Consider the following 22,960-nt stretch of genomic DNA (forward strand, 5'->3'; position numbering starts at 1 on the left):
CGTATATTTCCCCTAAGATAATTTACAATTCGGTTCTAAGACTAAACCCTAGATAAATCGATGAATCGATCCTTCCTGGAGTATCTTCCTAGCTTCTTCTTTTTTTTGGAAACCTCTCGGTCAACCAAGATCACCCTACCATATGACTGGATTCGTCGGGAATCCATCCACCCACTTTCCTCTATGAAGTTTCTTAGTTATCTAATTACCTACCATATTACGTGAAACATATAAAAACAGCTTCTTTAATTAAAGCCCTTTATGCACAATTGTTCATTTGTGTAATTTACTCACAGACATACAATCAGAATAATACAATTTCGCTTGATTATATTCCATAATGTGTGTTCTCCTACCCATACAGGAGAAAATTTGCAATTTTATGTGTTGCCTCGTTCGGTGGATCTGCACGTCACCAAGACCAAATCCATCTATAGCTAGTGTTTCTTTAGATGTCCCAAAAGGACCATACAGGGAACCAAGTAGTTCCTAGTTGTGCAAAGGTTTTACTAGCCATAGCCCCCCTAGCACCCTAACCACCTCATACTTAATGCGATCCTTGTTGGGAGACCTCTCGCCATCGGAGTCGGTCCATGCTTCCGCGGCGATAAAAACATCCCTTCTTGGTATGGGGATTCAGCAGGTATTCGTGGGGGAGGTATAGGGCTCCTCAATTTTTATCTGTTCCAATACTTAATTCAATCAAGATCTAATCTAGAAAATCACAAACAAGATTGATGTCTTCAAGCAATTATGACTTCAAAAAATCATGCAACTTTTAAGTGATGATTAATCTCGTAACAATCGACCTTTGAAATTCACACAATGAGCTCTTCCCCTTGGAATTTAACTAGGGTATCTAGATTTTGGGGTCTTTGACTTCCCAATTTAAGGTTTATGATGACATTCTTGTAACCCAAGTTTCTTGTCCTTAAGTCAATTTCTTCAACTTAGAGATATTTCCGATCTTTAAAATCTTCTATCAAAACTTCTAGATTAAAACTTTATCATTGACTAACTTCTTCAGGGTTTTATTTTTAATAAATTCGTCTTGAAAATTTTCTCATGATTTCTCTTAAGTTCTAGGATTTTGTAGTTTTCCTAACAGTTTCTAACCTATAAGATGTTCTAATAATTTATCAAGTGAATATTCTAAGATCGCGGTATTTCTTAAGAGACTTATCTTATTTCTATTGAATTCGGATAGAAATTTTTTAAAAAACATATGGTATCGCAACTGGTAAAGGGTTGTTATCCACACTCGTGACTCCGTTAGTGATTCCCATGCTCACAACTCCAACTATTGTTTCCACGTTGGTAGGGTCACTCGCGATTCCCGCTTTTGAATTCTTTTTCTTCGGGGCCATAACAGAAATATGATTCATAGAAGGAGAAGAACACTGCAGTAATACCGGCTAGCAAAGGTGTAAGACTCTTGATGATGATGATGGTTATTGCAGGATTCGATGATGTAGGCCTCGTAGATGGTTTTTCTTACCTCGTGAAAAGCAATACTTCTCTCTTTCTCACCTTGGCAAGTAAGGTTAAGAACAAGAGTAGCTCTTTCTCTAGTATAGAGCAAGAGCGAGAGAATAAGTATGATCTCTCTCTCTCTAGTAGATAGAGTAGGAACAAGAGTAGGGGTATGACTTCTAACCGGATTGATAGAATAAGATAGAGTTCTTCAATGTCTTCTCTTCTCCGATTAGAGTAGAAGAGGATGAGAAACCTTCAATGTATCCCCTCCTTGGGTTGAATGGAATGGTCTCCTCTTTCTCAATCGGCGTCTTGTCCTCATCAAAAAAACTCTTGCCCCTCCCCCTGGTCATCCCCATGCCCTCAATTTATAGTTTTGCGAGGGGGGAGGGGACTATATTATCCTTCTAGTCTGCAATGCGATGCTGACGTCCGTGATGAGGATAATATTGTTGACATTCCGATGTTGTCATTGTTCAACCGTTAAATGCAAAAGAAAAATAACTTATGTAATATGTAAAAATGTATTACGTAAGAACATTACACACAGGGATAGCCTCAGTATACTAGCCCTTATCCCATGGTACTCTTTGCATCCATTCCAAGGTATCTTCCTACATACCCATCTAGGATCACCATCTTGTCATGATTTCCATTGGTAGAGACCTACTAATAGAAGACGTGCTTATGTGTCGAGCCAAGAGGTTACTTTGTTCTTATGTTTTCATTATTTTGTCTTCCGCTACATTCACTCATACACACATACTTCTCTATTTTGTTTTGATTTGGAGCATCTCACTACTCTCAGCCTCTATTTTGCAAATTTTGATTTCTCTTTTGCATGGTTTTGTATTTCAGTATAGGGCTGACATGCATGTTTACATTAGTCCTTCATAAGCTAGAGACACGGGATGCATATAGTTCCTTTATGGTTTCATCTTCCTAGGAAATTTGCTCTTCTACTAGCATGGAGGCTTCCCCTCCCAAGATGGATCATGCATTATCTCTCTTGATGCTATCATGGTAGTGACTTCTACCTTAGTCTTTTAATCCAAGTGCGTCATCTTAATCTTCATCTTCATCTATCATCATGCTTCTCGATACCACATGAAGACTGACATCAAACTCCTCTTCCTCCTTTGGCCTCGACATCCAAGATTGAACGAGGTTTCTATTCTTTCTTGGTATTCTACAGAATTGAATCTCATCTTCAACATTGGCCTCCCTTCCTTATTGTACCTCCCCTTTGCATTAGATGATCATCATCAACTTTGTACTAGGGCACTTAGACAATTGAACAATTTTTCCACAAGGTACATTGTCCAAGTGGCATGAATTGCATGTGTATTCTCATCATGTAACACACTACTCTATGCATCTTATCATATATAACACACCTAGGCAGATGATGAGCTGTCTCCAACAACAATTCTTTCCCACCACATCACTATACTTCTTCACCCTCGTTCCCTTGTGATCAATACTCTTTAGTGGTTGGGATAGCTTGTCTATTTGTGATGTATCGGATCTAACCATCCCTTATTTATTCTCCCTTGGAAACACTACTACTTAATCAGCCACAAAACATATCTTTTTCCAAAAGGAAAAAAGGATGCAATGGAGTTCCATCCGCCTTTGCAGGTCTTGATAGGCCACTCGACAATCGACAAGCACCCTTTGTCTAATGCCTTAGTCTCTCTAAGGTGATCACTTGGACTCCCTTGTTGGTAAGATAACCATCGCCTTTGTAGTATTTGAAGGCCATTGGGCAATCGACATGCGCCCTTTGTTTGATACCCTGGTTTCTTTTGGATTGGATCCCTTGGGGTGAAAATGGGACTGAGCTTATCTTCTAATCTGTTCTTGGTTCTAGCTTTGAGCTTGAGAGGGGCTATTAAGTCAAAAATACACTATAAACTTATTTCTCTTTAAAACAATCCCAAAATAAGTAAATTACCAAACGTCTCATTAAGCAATGTGTGGTTCTACAGAGTTTCTATGTTCCATAAGTAAAACCCTAATTTGGAAGGATCCTTTTGCATCTATAACTAGACAGCTTGCCCACCATTTAGCCTATCCTTTTTGTGCAAGTTTCTCACTACCATGAAGATTTCAACCATCAATCACCTACCATGTTCTATCTAGACATCACTAATTGCAACCCATAACCATCTATCCACTAGCTTATTTCCAACCATCACCCCTATAATCAAGAGGTTTTCATTTATATTGTCATCAAAGCACTTGATCAACACACATTTTCAACATCTTGTACCAAGCGACAACTTATTGTCATCTCTCCCACCATTCTACTATTAACACATGTTTTTGCTATCCAACGGGCCACCTATATCAACACACACCTCCTATTATTGCATGACAGTTCTCTACCTCGAGTAATTAGTATACTGCCCTTTATTATTTAGCACTCCATTAGCTTTGATTACTCGCTATAATACTCAAGATTTATCTCCCTGGTGTGGACATCGCTCTCCGACATCATTCACTCCTCTACCCTTGAGAATTTTATACACTTTTCCATTCATACATGCATTGACTCATTCACTTGAAAGTTTTATTCTCTCTCTATTTGTGTATGTATTTTGTGTTTTAAGTTTCAGTTTTAAGTTTTACCTTTAGGGTTTCTACTTATTGTGTTACTAAGTCATTGTATTTTGGTTGTGGTCGTATATTCTATGTTTTCTCAGCACAAATCCTAACATATATTCGCAAGTTCTACTATTAAAAAAAGAACATGTAATCAAAAATTGTCGTATCAAGGCCAGACGAAAAAAATAACATGTAAAAAATAAGGAGATAGCCAATATACCTGAAATAGAGCTAAAGTTATTCATGACAATCATTGAGAAAGTGTATTTCTCAGTACAAGAAAAATCTACCATTAACTCATGGGTATTGAATATTGGAACCTCCCATCACATGACCAACAAGAAAGATTTATACAATTCTCTGTAGCCTCTATAAGAATTCATCACTATGAGAGTTATAAAATGATGCAAAATATTATATTGAAGACACATGTAATATTATCTTTGTTGTTGCAAATAATAAAACCAAAAAGCTTTCAAGTATATGGTATGTTCTAAAGATTAAGAGAATCATATTATCAATTGCTTCCATATCCAATCTTAGCCATGGAGTAAGATTCACTAAGACAAGTTCACAAATTCTCTAATGTTGACAAAGAAAAAAAAAGTAATAACCTATATGAGTGAATTACTCTTACAACCACCACTAGTGTGGACACAACTTTGGCAAGAGAGATTTAGTCACATTACATATATAAAGATGCATAAGTAAGGTATGATTGCTCACCTGCATACAATGACTGAAATGAAAAAACCATGTAAAGCTTGTATGACAACGAGCAAGAAACAAAGAAATGTATTTCTACAAGAAACACCATATTAAAAAATATAAAAATTTTCCATAAGTTTAAGACACATCGTCAAATCTTCAGATTTGTCAAACCTTGAACACTATAACTCTAAATCGAGCACTCTATAACTCAATAGATTTCATTTTTCAAATGCTTTCCAATGATAAGTCACATCATATGGTTTTGAAAAACTTATGGGTATGTTATCCAAGTGCCACCTTTTGTGTTCAAAAAATAAAAATTGAAAGATTTTCAAACTCACTAATATTGTATAAAGAAAGTAAGAATAGAGCAACAACTCCTTTAGAGTTAATGCATACTCACTTATGTAGTAAAATGCTTACATGAGTCTTGAGAGAATATTGTTAGTTTAGCTTAATCATCAATAACTATCGTAAAGAGTATACTTTCTTCATGATAAAGCTCAAACTTTTGGTAATTTTAAAGAATGGCTAAAACTTGTTAAAAATAAAACAAAGAGAATACAAAGATATTTAAAATAGATGACAATGGCAAGCTTAACTAAAAGGGCTTTGAAAAATTTTGCAAAAAGAACAAGATTAAGCATCAATTGAGGATGCCTCATACACCTCAACAAACTAGCCAAGGTGTCAAAGATTTGTTCATTAACTTTCTAACCATGAACTTATTTACAATTAGTATAACATTTTTCTAGTCATGTTCGAAACAACCTATTTTGGTACCACCTTACTATGCTTTCGTTTACAAGTAAAATGAACATAACAATGGTTAAAAGAGAAAATCATAAGTGTAAGCTTCATATATATCTCTACTACTACCCAACCTCATGATTGCACCTCTCAAGAGGGTATGATACAACCATTCATCACTTAAAACGTGGGTTTTTATCATCATGATTACACACTCATACTTTTTTCAAAAATAGCATTTGTCCCACATTTCAAAACTTTCGAATAAAAAAGTTATATACATATTTCACAAATTAAGAGAAAAAAGTTAAAACCAAAAAGCACCAAATGTATCTTATTGGGTTATACTGGTGGTCAAAAGGCTTACAATTTGTATAATCAAGAGGCAAAGAAGAACATTGTGAGCCATAATGTGGTGTTCAAGAAGCAACCACATACAATGAAGGATGAGAAGTTTGTTCACTTTATCATCAATCAAAAAAATATTCCACTATGAATCTATCCCAATAGCTATCCATGTGCTTAACATAATGGTGATTAATCATCAATTACAATTGTTAGTAATTACCTCCATCGAATACTGACATATCCTTGTGATTAATTCTTAATTACATACAATTGTTAGTAATATGTCAAACCACATCTTTCCTACCTTCACCGACCAATTTCCAACCTTAAGGAGCTTTCTAGTAGAAGAGATCCCATTTTCTTATTGTATGAATAAGAATTTATTAATGTCTCAAAAATTAGGGTTCAAGTAATCATTTGAATATCATTTATCAAGTCTTCTTTCAACCAATCATGAGCTCTTCATAGATATTCGATATCTAACACCTCTACATCTTTTTATCATACAACACACCAAAATTATGTGGGGGGTAAGCGGAAAGTGTCTAAGAACTTTTTGAGGGATGGTTTGCCCTTGCATTGTCAATTTAACAAAAAACAAAATAAATGAAAATCAACAATCTCCAACATAGCAAATGTACGATGTTCATCACATTAGCATCCATTCAAGGGTTCTCATAGACTGACAAAATTGTTGGAGGGGCATCTCAACTACCACCACCGGATACTAGCATATCCTTGTGATTAATACTTGGTTACATACAATTGGTTAGTAATACAATTGTTAGGAATACGTCAAACCACTAGTCCTTCCTACCTTCACCCACCAGCTTCCAACTTTTTGGGGTCTTCCAATGGAAGAGATCTCATTTTCTTGTTATATGAATGGGACTAGTAATTATTAATGTGCCTCCAAAATTATGTTGTTTTTTTGGTTGAGACCTATAAGAGGATGTGTGGACCTGACACACGAGCGAGCACTTAGAACAAGGTGAGGATCAGAAAAGAATATTTAAATACAGGATGAGCCAAGCTGTTATAGAAACAGCAGCAAGAATATGCTCCCAGAATAAAATGGATGAGGCCTCTTTTTCTGCAAATCCTTGCAATGCTGTAACAGCTCCTGAAATTTTCGACAATACAACATTTTGCACTTCACTTACATATGAATAGACATAAACAATAGACAAAGTAGTAACAGAATGGCTGTGCAGCAAAGAAATATGAATGAGGTGTTGCTTCAGATCAAACGTTAAACCCAGCTCATCACTGACTATGTGTTGTAAAAAATGAATGCCAAAAACCTCTGTAATGGTAATATGAGCACCTGCAAGGAGTGATGTTGGCATCGTATGCTGTAAAAGAAGAACAAAGCGAAATAATTGGTCATTTTCTGGAAGAAAGCCCAGCTTATCTGCCATGGCTACTATCCCAATACCAGCTGGAGGTGTTAGGAACAATCTGGAAAATGTAATAGCAATTGTTGTTCGAACACCGAGCTTAGAACTTCCTGGACCTACAAATGCTTAAAGTTTTGTGTCAGATATGGTACATCTATAATTTGGCTCTACTAACACACAACAGAACATGGAAGAAAGAAAATATGCTGCTGACATTAGGTCTTATTGTAGCCTGTCATGCCAGAACTGGTGGATGTTCAATTTTTTCATTAAGGTTAACAGCTGCCAACACTTTCGAGTCAGTAAGGTATTACCTCCCACAAGATTTCCTCCAAGCGCTAGCATTATACAGGGAATCATGGCCTCTCTGCACGAACATCTTTTATACGTGAGACTTCTCTGTAGGAAAATCAGAACAAACTAGAAGCACAATGAGCTATGCAAATGTGAAATGAGCAAGGCTAAATTAGACCAAACAAAATGCTAATTAATGGCTAAAATAATCCTTTCAAAACAGCCCCCAAAAAGGACCCATTTAAATTAGTTTCAAAAGTTTTTGAGTTGTGTAGGACAAACCCATAAGACCAACCCTCGAAAAGCTCTCTGAATCAGTATCCATGCATCCCCCTCTACAGCTAAAATCCTCTCCACAGAACAGGCTCAGACCACTCTCAGCAAGTGCCACCAATAGGAACCTCCATTGGCCAATGACTCAACGAAAGGTACAAAACTTCAGCCATGCATGAAGACAACCATGCTGAACACGTGCATCTGATAGGTCAGGCATAAGAGAAATAGCTTAAGGAAGTGGAATAATCACATAATATTGCTCATCACTAAAGATAGCCCCAGAAGCCTGTAGAGTAGACATCCATCAATCTGGCTAATAAAACTCCGCTCTAAATCCCTCTGAAGACCTACCTACAGCCCTGAAAAGAACACCACTTGAAGCCAGCAAGAAAGAGTATCTGCTGACAGCGCAGCATACAACTGCCACTCAAACATGAAACCTCCACAATAGTAGACCATGTTTCAGTCAAAGATAATGTTCCCCTGAAAAGGCCTCACAAACTGAAAATGAAAGTCTTCAAATTAGCCAACATTAAAAGCAAGAATCCTACATGTACACCAACCATCTAAGTAGAACACAAGGTAGCTAGCCTCTGAACTTACTACAAGGCAGAGGATAAGAAAGTCCCCAATCAATAGATGAATTGACAGAACACATTATATGCAAGCTCTAACTGGAAAATGCAAAGCTGTGTATTGCTATAAGGCTGAAGCACAGTGAGATATGGGCTGATCTTCCTCAATCTTCAATATAATGGCTGTCCTTAATGACCAGCACTTCTTGCCAAAAATTTGCCCATTGATTGTACTACTAACTGAGCACAATTTGGGTCTCAATCTCTTACATGCAGGCAATAATAATTTGAGAATTGGCTATCCCTTGGTTCAGCTGCAAAATTCGTGCCTCCAATTGCTACACCAAGCACTAGGTCTTAAGTAATTGGGAATAGATCCTGAGGTGGCTGTGGAAACTCCAATTTCTGCTATAAATTAGGGTTTTAGCATCAATTGCTCTTCACCCCGAGCTGGAAATGACTGAGAACTGATGAGGGATTGTCAAAGGATAAGAGAGAGCTGGGGAGAGAGAGAGGGAGAGAGAGATTTCACAATTGTCCCCCAAAAGTATTTAGATCTGCTGCTGCCCTGATTTAGGACAGCCTGCAGATTTGTGAGCTATTGATGCTGTCACAAACTGCTGGTGGCCGCGCTACCAGTACTCTATCCTCTCTCTCTCTCTCAGCCTCCACAATGCACTGAATGGCTGCAATCACCCTCACCCAGCCTCCAAACGGTCTTTTCCCAGTTTGCATGGAAAATTTTGACGAGTGACAGCCTCTTTTGCCACTTAGGCAGCTTGTTTTGACACTTTGACATAGGATGGGTCAGTCAATACTTTGTGTGACTTGCAGTTCATGAACTGAAATTGTGCATAAATGAAATATATACAAAAGGGGCTCATGGGAAGATTTTAAGAAAGCATCGAATGAAGAGTACTTCATCGAAGATGCAGGATTGATTACTCGAAGAGCATTCATCAAGTGGGCTGCAAAACCCAATAAAGGGCTGGCTGGCACCACAGAACTTTTGTGTGAGTTTAAGTGCAAATATGATTGGTTGGATAATACAGAGTAGCAAGCTCTAGAACTTTTCTGCATATACCTTCAAGTAAGGCGATACATTCCGTCCATCAAACAATTTAACCTTGCTTTCAACAACATGCAATACTTTTTGTCACGGCTGACTCATGCTTCGCATAAGACTGTTGTTGTTGCTATTGCTGCAGATACATGATAAAAGTCTGGAGCACTTGCCTCACATTATCAGATGGACCTGTAGCATCTTCCATACTACAAAACTCTTCCTTTGGCTTTTCACGTCGAGTTCACCAAAGATATCAAGAAATTTGTCGTATGGGGCCAAAAGCCACTAAGACTCTGAGTAAGAAGAGTTCATAGCAGAGAGAGAGAATAAATTTTGTAAAAATAGAAGGTATGCAACAACAATCCGATAGATAGAGAAAACCTAACTGTAGACTAGATTTGTTGCATAAAAGCTTGTGCTCAATCCTTACACAGCATGTACATCAGCATAAAGACCATCAACTAAAGCTATGGCTCAGATTATAAGTCCATATACATTAGAGTTCTCCATACATGAGATTAAGCAACAAACAATGTATCTACCACTCAAAAACAAGCCCGGACATGCATTAGAACAGCCTAGTACCTATGCAGCCCACATAGGCATGCATTAGAACAGCCTAGTGTAGTGTGTATTCAGCATAAACACAGGCAGTTCAATCTTATAGGCACATAGCTCACATACTATCACTGTCAGACTTCTCTAGAGTTTTCAACCATTGGACGTAGAACCACATGACAACATGGTGGCTAGGCCAAAAGGCAAGAAAGATGAGAGCAATAGGCTTCTACATATCAAAGTGCTGACTAAAATGTCCAAGCAAACCAGAAAGCATTCATCCACAACACAACTCACCACAATGGACTAAAATGACCAAACCAACCACAAATGACCAAAAAGTGTCAAATCTCCATGATATCCCCTAGTGACTAAATGACAGGACTCACAACCAAGAAATGGGGTACACATGTATTGTTAACACAAGCTATGATATCTTTATCTCACAAAAACATGTAATATGGAGATTCCCACATAATAATCGTTCTATGGCCTAATTTCATAGCATTGGTTCAATTCTCTGTGACTCTAACCAAGGCCCAAAACTCACAAACGTAGACAATGTATTCCTTGTTGCATGGTATAAACTTACTTTCAGCTAATTAGACTTGCTAAATGGGTCGAGCCATGTTCTCTACCAAGATGGCAGCTGAAAACATTTGATAAGACCATTGGATAGGTCATATCTAAGACAAAGCAAAACTTAATGGCCTTCACCTCATGTCACAATTCTTATCCACAATGACTTTCAAGGGCCGTAAGTTTCATCAATTTCAGTCCTGTTGCTCGAGCTTCTTGTAATAAAGAGTGTCATCTCATTCCCATTGTCTTAGGGGACATAAAATGCAAGAGTATATTAAATTTCATTAGGGGCATAGCTCGGATCAAGGCAAAGGAAAATTGGATTATGTGCCTCCAAGCAAATTCCTGACAGTAACATGGGGAGCAGAGCTCGCACACAGAGTTAACATGTTGATATTTGTGGTAACTCTTCTAAATCTAAGGCCTGTTTCATAATGAGTAAGCCCATTGTCATGAGATTCTTTGCCCATGGTCTAAACATAAAACTTTTAACCTGTACATATACTACTTAGTCACTTGCAATCTAGACATACTACAAAAGACTTGCCTACTGCAATAAGTCATAAAAACTTAAGTTCACTAGCATATAGCATGGTGAAACAAAGATGGGGGCTCTCTACCTTAAAATGCAATAAATTTACCATGGTCCCCTATCAAGATGATTGAATTTGGTTACTTACTCATAATCTTCCTTGCATTGCTTACATGAAGTTGCTACAAGTCTTGTAAGTCATGCTCCATATGTCATGATATAAGTGATTTTGGGCACTTAAATGGCTTGGTTGTGAGCCTGACTACATGTGTCAATGATATAATTACTTCAAAAATAGGTCTCACAAGTTTATTATTGAGAAAAATCACCAAAGTTCATGAAGTTGACTATGTCTTTGAGCATAGGACATTGTATATGCCTTGCATTATCATTTCTGTGACTTATGATATCAACGAACAAGTCAAGTGAGAGAAAAGAGGGCAGCAAACAGCTTGTTTTTTCCACTACATTTTTCGAGCTGAAGCAGGCGCCATGGATGGAGAAGGGGAAGAGGTGTCCGAAGCTACCACATAAAGGGGCAGTTCAAGCCATGCAACCACAAGTATCTGCAGCAAACTCCACTTGACATGTAAGTGTTACTCTCTCTGTGCTTTGACAAGGCCATTCTTGGCTGAGAAAAACCAGGCAAAACTGTGTATTTAAGGGACAGCAGCCTAAGCATATTGGAGCTCAATTATGAGTCTTGAGGAAGGTCTAGGCCTGACCTGTGTATACTGAGATTGAACTCCCATGTCAAGAGAGACATTAAATCCACTCTCTTAAGTCTTTAAAGAGTTGAATAGGGACTATTATTGATCTTCCTATCCTGTAATTTGGAGGGCTGAAGTCCATCTACTTGCTTTATTGATTAATCTTGACACAAAGGGCTCATTCATGCTCTTGGAAGCTCATTGCAATCTACCATAGAGGAAACTTGGGGAGAGGAGTGTCAAGAAACCGTCTTGACTTGTTTATGGGAAGAAAGTGGGCTGAATATTTCAGCCCAAACAGAGTATTTTGGGCAGCAACACTTATTTTTCTCTTCTTGTAAGTAGATATGCTTGCTTGATGCATTGCTATGCTTGATGCAAGTAGATATTGCATAAGCATCGTGAAGGGAGCATCTTGATTGCTCTATGTACGTGCTTGAGGCTGAAATAGGTGGCCAATTACAAAGCAAACAAGGGCAACAAGAAGTCCTTCTCTCCTACTTCTACATGCCTATTGCAAGCTACCTATTGCTTGTTTCATGCTCTTGAATATAGGGGCTGTTTTTGTGCTACATCAAAGTGTCTTCTTGGAAGGTTGAAACCATGTACATTGGCTGAAATAGGCAGCCCACACAGTGATTTTTGCAGACAGCAATTCCTTTTACTTCTCAAATGCTTCATATGGCATGATTTAAACTTGTACTTGGTTGTTCTAAGCTCTCTATGCTAGGGAAAGTTTATACTATCATCAAAGGTGAATTCTGGAAGTATTATGGGCTGACTTGGGGCTGAAATCTTCAGCCATATTCAAAGAATTAGCTACAGCAGTGCCTTTTAATTTATTTCTTGCTCTACGGTTGACTTCTTGTCAAATTATGCAAGAATTATGTGCCCTTATGACAGGACAATATTTGAGGTTCATTCATAGATGCTATGAATTGAATTAAGAAGGAGTCCTTTCTTTTATTTCTTGGCTATGGTATCTTAACCTTTTCAGGATCTTTATCTAAAGATCTCTCGAAGCAAAATTCTTTGTCCTACAAGCCTTGTAATTAACTCATAAGCTTTGTTCCTTACAAGTATACATTGAATGTAATCATGCAAAGTTGTGAAGGGGATGCAATGGCAACGGAGAAGGAGAAGAGGAAGATGCGAGAGAGAAGAGCACACACAATGTAGGTGCTGTCCAACTGAACTGATAGCCTTATTGCACTATCATATTATATATGAATAAAGAATGGACGGTCACAGTGTACATGGGCAAGCCCAGAGGCCTTTTACCCCAACAACCTCCCACTAAAAGGCCAATGTGGCTGGGGAGTGAAAACAAAGAAAAGAAAAAAAAAGACAAGGTGAGGAATAATGACATCTCACCCAACGCCCAATCGGAAAGCGAGCTGTGCAAGAAGTGTTGGGAACCTCTGCAGAAGAAGAGTCAAGCATCCCCGAGTCCATGACATCCAGGAGATAAGCGATCCCGTAGCTCCATACAATGGAGCAATCCAAGAATGCTTCTCATGATGCAAGCACAACTCATCACTGCACGGCTATAAAGCATCAAAGTCGCGCATAGCATCACCGTAGCACATACAAGACAGCGGAGAGCAGTCAAACCTCCAAAAAGTCAATCACTGAAAGAGAGCCAACATCTCGGACACTCGTCCAACGGGGTCTCAAGACTATATGTGGCCTCAACGAAGCGGAAGACTGACATATGGCTGGCTGTCCAGCCTGCAAAACTACAAGAAAACGGTTCTCATAAGCCTGCAAGGGGTCTAGCAACTAACCACCAACATCTTGACCCTTACTACTATGCATAGCTATGTCGTCTGGGCCAATAAGTGTCTCATTTTCAGCATAAACAGCTTGCTGTAATGGCACTATAGCTGCTATAAAATCAGCCATAAAGCGTACTGAACGCTCATCAAGAGGCCTGAGAGATGTCTGCGTCTCATAGAAGAGAGCATGACGGCTGCGTATGACCTGTTGGGTATCCAAATCCCATAATCTGTAGGCCTTAAAGTCACCGTCTCCATAACCAAGGAGGATACATCTACGTGACATAGGCTCATGTAGCATACGTACAGATGTCTGGCAGCAAAACATTCTCAAGTAATCATAGGAGGGCTGCATGCCACTCCATACCTTATGGGGTGTAATACCATCCAAGGTCAAGCACGGCGTCCTATTAACCAAATAGACTACTGTCATAAGGGCCTCAATCCAAAAGCCATAAGACAACCCAGCTGTGGTAAGCATAGAAGCAACCTTTGCCTGTAAGGTCGGGCACGAGCCATGAGCAATCCCATAATACCGTGGGTACAAGAAATCAATGCCATATTGCTGACAAGAGGTCTGAAAGCTGGGAGAGAGAGCATGACTCTCATAATCCATCTACAAGCACCTAGACCCGCTATCAACAGAATCCATAAACCTGTCAAGCATAACTGCAGCATCCTCAATCTACACCAAGGAAAAAGCATGATTAACAAAGATCACAAAATATGACGCTCCACCAAGTGACTGGGAAGGCATAGGTTTATATACTGCACAATGGACAAGATCTAGAGGAGCATGCCTTGTACGATCGCCATAAGCCAAGGGGGCTCTGTAAGGACTAAGAGTACAATCAAGGCAAGCATCAAGATCTGTAAGTGACATAGGAGGCAACAATGAGTCTGAACGAGATGATATCTCCATCTCTCTGTGGTGCATATGGCTTAGGCAATAATGCCATAACAATGCATGTGGTATCCGGATAACTGCAACCATAGAATCTCCCACATGAGAGACATGCATTGGGTGATGAGAACCAACTCGAGAATCTCTGACCAAAACCAAGCAACAATGACAGATCTTCCATGACCTATCTTGAAGAGAAACAAGGTAACCTGCATCATGCAACTCTCTGACAGAAATCAAGCTCTTACTGAGCATGGGAATATGTAAAACATCCCTAAGCATAAGAGAAGTCCCATTAGGCAAAGCTAGGTGTATGTCTCCTATACCAAGAATAACATAAGTTTGCTCAAGGCCCAAAAAATGTATCCATCAAACTCCCTGTAAGTAGAGAACCATGCTCTATGTGGAGTAACATGACAAGATGTCATAGAACCCAATAGCCAATCTGAGGTGTAGGCCGTATCACTAAGCAAGAAAGTTGTAGAGAAACTAGATGACAAAAGTACATGCTCAACTGCATCATCATGGGTACAACATGTACCTTACTACTAGTAACAGTGGTAACACCCGTTGCATCTCCTGTATCTCTGACTCTCTGCTCATGTTGAGTCCGTCTCTATCTTTGCTGCTCTCTAATCCATCTAAAACATTTTCTTCAAACATGCCCAAGCTTCCCACAATGGAAGCAAACAACATCTGAAGTAGAGGAACCTGTAGAAGACGACAAGGAATCCAAGTCATCATGAATAGGGATATCCATAGCATCCACGGAGCTCAAGCAGTCGAGGGCTATCCCAACAAAGGAAACTTTCTCATAAAGACAATCATCTGCAAGTACATCAGTGGTAGAAGCATGCTGCAAAGACTCATGAAATCTCAACAGATGGGAGGACATAAAGGCATCAACCAAGGATGCAAAAGCTCCCACATGAAGAAGAGTCGTAGTCAACTGCATGACATAACCAACCACAGTACAGTAAAGCATAAGACATCTGTCATAAAAGCATATGGTATTCAACCATGAAATCAACCCATAACCATAATGGCAAATATGACTCTGCAGTACATCAGACCACATAGTAGCATCCAAGTCAATGCAAGACCGGTAAGTAGCATAAGATCTTGCAATGGTCAAGCTCCATGAGAAGCCCAAGTATTTGTACAACATCCAAATAAGTGGCTCTGAAAAGTACATGACAGTAGACAAAGTGCATAGCCGGATAAGCATCAAGAGCAACTGCTCTCTAACCTGTATGGGCAAAAGCAATCCAACTAGCATAGAAGCTAGGCAACACAGAAGCAACAAAACCATAACTGCTAAACCCAAGCACTCTCAAGAAGTCTAGTGATCAAGGAGTAACTCGCAAAGAACCAAGCATCAATGAGCAATGAAATCTCAATAACCAACTGCCAAGACAATGGAGCAAGCACTACTCAAAACATGTATCTGCATCCAAGTAAATCCAAGATCCATAATCGGGGCATTAAGGGCCAAATAGCATAGCTGCATAAATGATAAGCCAACCAAATGCAAACTGCTCCACAAATTTCTCAAATGCAAGTCGATTCAAGCCCAAACATCTGTCATACTATAGGTGAAACCGGTCTATGACTCACATAAAGCAGTAGTTCCTTCAATTAACACTTGGACTTTACATACACACACATAAACAGAGACCTCTATGAAACCGGTCAATGACTCACATAAAGCGGTAGTTCCTTCAATTAACACCTAGACTTTACATACACACACATAAACAGAGACCTCTCTCCCTCGCTCAACACCAGATTGGCCCCGAAGACCGGTGCCCCTCTCGGTATTTCTTTATCAATTAAAAGATAGAAAATTACAAAAATGGTAATGTTCCAAAATACATAACCTGTGAACAGTTGGTTTTCATCTCTTCTAAGTAAATCCCAGCTGCATAGTAACACTACAGCATGTCCAGATCAACATCCCTTGCTGTCCAGCATGTGCAAAATTCACTGATTTTACTGTCCAGCACACTGTTTTTACTGTTCAGCATGTGCAAAGTTCACTGTTCTTATTCAGCATGAGCAGAGTTCACTGTTCTTACGATTCAGCATGTGAAGAGTTCACTATTCTTATTCAGCATGTGCAGAGTTCACTGTCCTTACGATTCAGCATGTGCAGAGTTCACTGTTCTTACGATTCAGCATGTGCAGAAAAAAAAACACAGAATTGTACCTTCGATGGAATCAATCCATCATGCAAAGCATTTCTTCTGAGAATAGAGAGAGAGGTGATCAGAGGGAGCAAGCTCTACCTCCATGCTTGAGTCAGAGACGTAGAAGTACTCTCCATGGCTGGTTTTCTTGCAGCAATCTACCCTCAACTTCTCCAAACTTCATTCCCCTTATGCCTATTACGTTTTTTTTATACTCTCTCTTTTTTTTTTCGTAAAAGGTAATTGTATTAATTACGAAAAAAAATACAAGATTACTTGATTACAAGATACATGACGACAAGCCAGGCCATCATGTGAAGAGGTGCTAAGTACTACGAGTTACAATTTCATGGCAAGGATGCGGAGGAACTTGCCATATGCCAAGGACGGAAGTCCTCCGTAGAGAGCAAATCAGAACGATGGAGAAGAGCTAACTGCCAATACAAGAGGCCCTTAAGCCTCACAATATGCCGCTGAACATTATGGGCGGAGTCAAACAGAAAAGCATTCCGAATGGTCCAGTTATGCCAACAGCCCCAGTATCGAAGAAAGTGGTACATGAGCTTCATATGTGGCTGTGCGGGAGTAGGGTATTTGGGCTGGCCCAAAACCCAATCAAAGGGGCGCAGTGTGATACCAACCACCCCTTGCCAAACGGCCGACAAAAACAACCAGACTTTCTTAGCGACGGGGCAAGAAATAAATCTGTGGCGGGCGGATTCCATAGTAGTGGTGCAAAAGAAACAAGTGCCATTGGAGATTCGTCGCTTGGAAAGAGCCGAAGCAAGCGGAAGACCCCCAATCATCACTCTCCAAAGAAAGACTTTGTATTTAAAGGGTGTCTTGTTGACCCAGCCCTCCATCACAGTTGCCCTCCACCATGACCGGGATTTACGCAATCCCCATAAAGCATTCGCTTTAGTAACTAGCCATTGATTGTCTTTAACCAAAAGATGATACACTTGATTAGCAGAAGCTTTGCTCAACTGCAACCGGCCTTGTAGGTCCCAATCCTGCCAGGGATGATCCAAAGCAAGAGCAGGAAAGGGTTGTCTGCTCTGGAGCACCGTCGAAAGCTGTTCCCATATAGGCCTATATCCACGAGGGATCCGGAAGAGCCTCCTAGCAGTACGAAACGATATAAGCACATTGCGACTGGCAAGGGTGGCATCCGCGACTGAAGACAAGCCCAAACGTGCCATCCGGTTGAATTGTGGTCTAAGCTCATGTTTACCTTCCCACGAAAGTAAACGCGAGACTGCCAGTACTTCCAATTGAAAAGAGTTAGTAGCCAAGCGATCCTCCGTTGGGTGGCACTGAGCCTTTTGAAGGACGTGTTTCCAGGAACACACCAAATGAGTAAGCAGCGATGACGAAGAACTGGAAAACCGCGAATCCGCATTAAGAACATGCCACCAAGAACTTTGGAGTTGGGTATTACCATGCCGAAGCCCATGGCCCTCGAGGAAATAACGGGCGATAGCGACCCACGGATGATGATCATCCGAGCACATGGCGCGGAAAAGGGACCAACGAAGTGCCTGCATGTGAGTTTGGGCATCTAAAATAGCTCCGCCACCCATGCGTTTGGGGGTGCACGCATGCGACCACGAGATCCAGGAAATGCCTGCATGCAATGAGTCCTTCTTCCATAGCATGAAGCGAATAGACTGAGTGAGAGCATTCAGAGTCATGGGAGTCCAGGGCAACAATGGCAAGAAATATGTGAGCATTGGCAACATAATTATCTGGGCTACTTTGAGGCGAACATGAAAAGGCCAGGCCTGAGACTTCCAATACATAAACTTGGCCACCATTTTCTGAGAAATCCACTGCAGAAGCTGTTTTGGGGGAACATCAACACCCAAAGGGTATCCAAGATGCCTGACAATGGAACCTCGAGGAACAACCAGACCCTGCCAGTCCAAGGACTGCAAATCCGACTCCGTGCAGCTTAGAATGGCTGATTTGAGCGCATTGATACGAAGGCCTGACGCCTGACCAAAGAGACCCCAAACATCCAATGCTTTTCGAAGGTTATCCTTATCCGCCCGCAAAATCATAAAAGTATCATCCGCCAGTGATTGGCCAATGAAGTGTTGTCCTGTAGGAAGCGACAGTCCAACCAACTGGGAAGAGGCGGCCATATGTGTTAACATGGAAAGAACTAGATGTGTCGCAAGGGCAAAGAATAAAGGGCTCAAAGGGCACCCCTGTCTGACAGAACGGGCAAGGACAAATGGCTCAGTAACACCTCCGTTCAGCATGACTCGCGAAGACGCCGCAGCACTAATGGTGTAGATCAGACGAGACATCCGAGCACCAAAGCCCATAGCAGACATAAGGTCAGCAACGAAAGACCAGTCCAGATGGTCAAAAGCCTTTTCCAGGTCCAGTTGAATCAATACCACCTCCTGATTAGAATGGCGGGCATAATCAATGGCCAATTGGGCATTCAAAACATTGTGTAGAATATTTCGGCCCTTAATGAAACCATACTGGAGAGGGTGCACAAGGGCAGGGAGATGCTTATGGAGCCAATTCGCCATTATTTTGGAAAAGATTTTGTACATTGAACCCATCAAAGAAATGGGGCGCCACTGAGTCAACTTAGATGGCGAAGGAACTTTTGGAAGCAGTTTAATAAGTCCTTGTTTCCATGAGGGAGGCATGATTCCCGTTTCCTACACCTGTTGAAACAAAGCCTGTAATGGTTTCGCCAGTTGGGTAGCGAAAGCCTCAAAGAACTCATTGGTGAGACCATCCCAACCCGGACTTTTATCTTTGGGCAAGTGTAATAAGACATCCATAACCTCTGCTTCACCAATATCTGACTCCAGAGTAGCTTGCATGTCCTGCGGAAGCTGATTGTGGACCAGGTCATAAAAAACCGAACGAGCCTGAGTAATTTGGGCTGAAGGTGGAGAAGCGTAACCGAGAAGGTCACGGAAATAATTCCTGCACATATGCACAATAGTCTGTGGATCCAGGATAAAATGGCCTTGTGCATCCTCGAGTCTGGTCATATTCTCTCGAGCAGGAGAGGCATGGAGAGCTCGAAAGAACTTATGGGTCTGACATGCACTATCTTGCAAAGTCTCTGTCAGATGTTGCAATTTGGCCTGCTGATACGATTTTAGCTGGAATTCTTTAATAAGATCGGCCACCCGCATGGCCAGTGCAAGCAGAAATGCATCATCCGGAGTGTCCACCAGCAGGGAGCGAACCAAAACCAGCAGTTCCTCCGCTGCCTGTCGACGGCGCCGACAAAGAGAGGCATGATAGATCCCATATTGCCGAGCAACCCGCTGCACATTAGAGAGCAATCTTTCAAATGACGCAGTGCCCTGAGAGGAAAAGTCCAAGGAGAATCTGTCAAGCAATTGTTGCATATAGCCCTGAAAAATTGTATGCTTTAAGTAGGACGAGTTGAAACGCAAAGGGAGATGGGTTGTGCAAGCAACTCGAACTGCAGAGGGAAGTGGTCCGACAAGACATATTGCTGCAACACTTTTATTTCGAGCATCTCAGGCAGAAAATCGTCATTCTTCATGATATATATACGGTCCAGCCGCGACCATGTTGTGGCATACTGGGCCGAATGGAAAGTAAAGCTTGGAGAAGACAGGTGTAGCCAGGACCAAAGATCTTGCTTAAGAACAGCAAGAGCCAACTCTTGCCACATGCGACTTTCCGATGCATCCATGACCGAGTGCTCCGATGTAGACTGGGAAGAATCAACACACATATTGAAATCCCCCATGAAGAAGCCCCGTCTGCCAAGTGATAAGGAAGTCTTCAAAGTCTGCCAAAGCTCCCGGCGAGAGAACGAATCATTCGGAGCATAGAGGCCAAGTAACCATAGGATTTCCCCTTCGAATAGGATTTCAACCACCAAGAAGCGGCCATGAACATCATTTTTAATAAGAACAGGCTGATATTTGGCATGTACAATCATGAGCACACCCGAATAATGCATAGCCTGTGTTCCTGCATAGAACAAACGAAAGCCATGGCAATCCACAACTTTACCGGCGTCACCGTGACTCTTGTGCTCAACAGCGCACAGGACATCCCACTGATTCTCATACAATGCCGTCCACATGGCATGTTCCTTGTGGCGAGAACAAATCCCTCGCACATTCCACGTGGCCACTTTCATGTGTATACAAAACACAATCACGTACGAGGCACAGCTTGCCTCGATTTGACTTTGTCGGCGAGAATGTCCAGGACTCCCTCATCCAAGAAATCCGCCAACACCGCAAAAGAGTTCTGAGGGCCAGATTTGGAAGTAGACGGCATATCTACTTGCTTGGGGTTGGAACGTGGGTAACGACGATCCCACGGAGTAATGACGTTGCCCCTGGTATCAAAAGCCAGCTGTGCAGGTGGGCCCTTTAGACGATCCGAATACATTTTCCTGGCTGGTTGATGACGGGGAGCTGAAGAAACCATAGCAGGGGCAGAGCGCTCAGAAGACATCATTTCCTTCCTGCGCATGTATGTTCGCATGGAATCTTGTGAGGTAGTAGGCACAGTACTCTCCATGCCAGCACCAATCCTGGTGCCTTTTTTGGCACGTACTTCAACCCAATCAGTGGCACGGGAATCCAGACCCGAAACCTGTTGTTTACCTTTGGCCAGAACTTGAGGCGGATGGATAGTATCCTGCGACGGAGCATCGCACACCATATCTTCCATGGGCGGAGCAACATGACCCGTATCTGAAACGTGTTGTTGCTCAGGGCATTCAGCCATAAAGTGTCCCAACTGTCCACAGGAAAAGCAATGGCCGACAAAATTGCCCCATTTCAAACGAAAGTGTAGCGGATGCATGCCAGAGCAATTGAGGCGTAACCAAGCAGGCCGTTTCCTTGCAGTATCCCATAACATGCACAAGCGGTTGCGATTCACAGCCCTGAGACTGGGAGGGACCAGAACCGTGCCCACAGCGGCCATAGCATCCTTCAATAGCGGCCAATAAACAGCCGGACAATTTTCCACTTCTACCCACACAGGGCATTCACGTTGCAGGAGGCGCTGGAAATCTGCCATCGGGCGCCATGGAACCACATGAACCAACCGACGATCAAAAAACAACGGCAGTTTAGACAGGAGAGTAGTACGGTGCGTCTCGGTTTTCAAGAGGACCTCAAAAAAACCTCGGGATCCAACAAAAATCTCTTCAACACATTCCCCTTGTAGCAGACTCTGCAGCCATTGGCGAATACAGGAAAGCAGCGGGATTCGACCAGTGAAGAAGAGAATCACCGCGCGATCATAAAATACCGAAAAGGAGCGTAGGACAGTTTTTGGGTCGACGGTTGCTTCCAGAACATCGTCTGGAGCAGAGTCAGAGAAGGCTTCCTGATTATGTTGAACATATTCACCAAGCAGAGTGTTGGCAAATTCCAACAGATGCTCCCAGTCCATCTCCTGAGAGTCCACAGAATCCGAAGCAACCTGCGCATAGGAACGATCCGGAGTAACACCTATCTCTTCCGGTGCATTCTTGGTACGTTTACCCGCAGGCTGGATGTCAGGACCCGGGGGCAATTCTTCAGTGCACGGAACCATATCCTCCGGTTCCTCAGCATCAGAGTCCAGGCCAAGTGCTGCCACCGTTTGGTCTATGAAATCCAGATCCAAACCAGCCATCGTGTATGACAAGCTGATCTCGAAGACGGGCTGACCGACAGTGCAGAGCGGGACCGCTCTCTCTCTCTCCCTCTGCCTCTCTCTCTCTCTGTGTACAGAGCCGAGGGCACGCTATCCCGAACGCTGCCTCTCTGACGATGGTCAGGTTCAGGTTTTTACAGGAGCTGGGCGCCTCTGCACGAAAGGAGGAACGCATGCAGGCGGAGCCTCGAACGGCAGCACAGGCGAAGTAGACGGGGCGGCTGCAGACGTTTCAGCGGGACAGGCAGTAGACAGGGTGGTGACTGACAGGAGCAGGCAGCGTCTGACAGGCAATGGCGGCGTTTAACAGGCGAGGGCGGATAGGTCTGGCGGGCAATGGCGTCTGACAGGCGAGGGCTGATCTGATAGCGAACAGGACGACGTGCAGGTCCCGCGACGGGTTGGACAGGTCAGACGGGCGGTGCCGCAACGAGTCAGGTCGGGGCGAGAGGGCGCAGGCGAGACGGGGCGAGGGGGCGCAGGTAAGGGCGACGGCTGGGGGCGCGGGTCGCAGGTCGC

General features: G+C 42.0%; 1 protein-coding gene across 1 annotated transcript in view; it reads right to left on the minus strand.

Moving 5' to 3' along the window:
- Window positions 1-6,518: 6,518 nt before the first annotated feature.
- Window positions 6,519-22,960, minus strand: part of LOC148040249 (protein PIN-LIKES 6-like) — a 57,443-nt gene continuing 41,001 nt past the window's right edge. Inside the window, exons 9-11 of the mRNA XM_087697999.1 lie at window positions 7,610-7,662; window positions 7,223-7,411; window positions 6,519-7,018 (exon numbers count right to left, since the gene is read on the minus strand). Coding sequence (XP_087554125.1) covers window positions 6,894-7,018; window positions 7,223-7,411; window positions 7,610-7,662 — 367 coding nt within the window. The 3' untranslated portion in view covers window positions 6,519-6,893. The remainder of the gene's footprint in view (window positions 7,019-7,222; window positions 7,412-7,609; window positions 7,663-22,960) is intronic.

This window comes from Lygodium microphyllum, chromosome 2, assembly GCF_053477565.2.
Source record: "Lygodium microphyllum isolate KBCC chromosome 2, Lygodium_microphyllum_v1.1.10, whole genome shotgun sequence".
In the NCBI taxonomy this organism is placed as follows: Eukaryota; Viridiplantae; Streptophyta; class Polypodiopsida; order Schizaeales; family Lygodiaceae; genus Lygodium; species Lygodium microphyllum.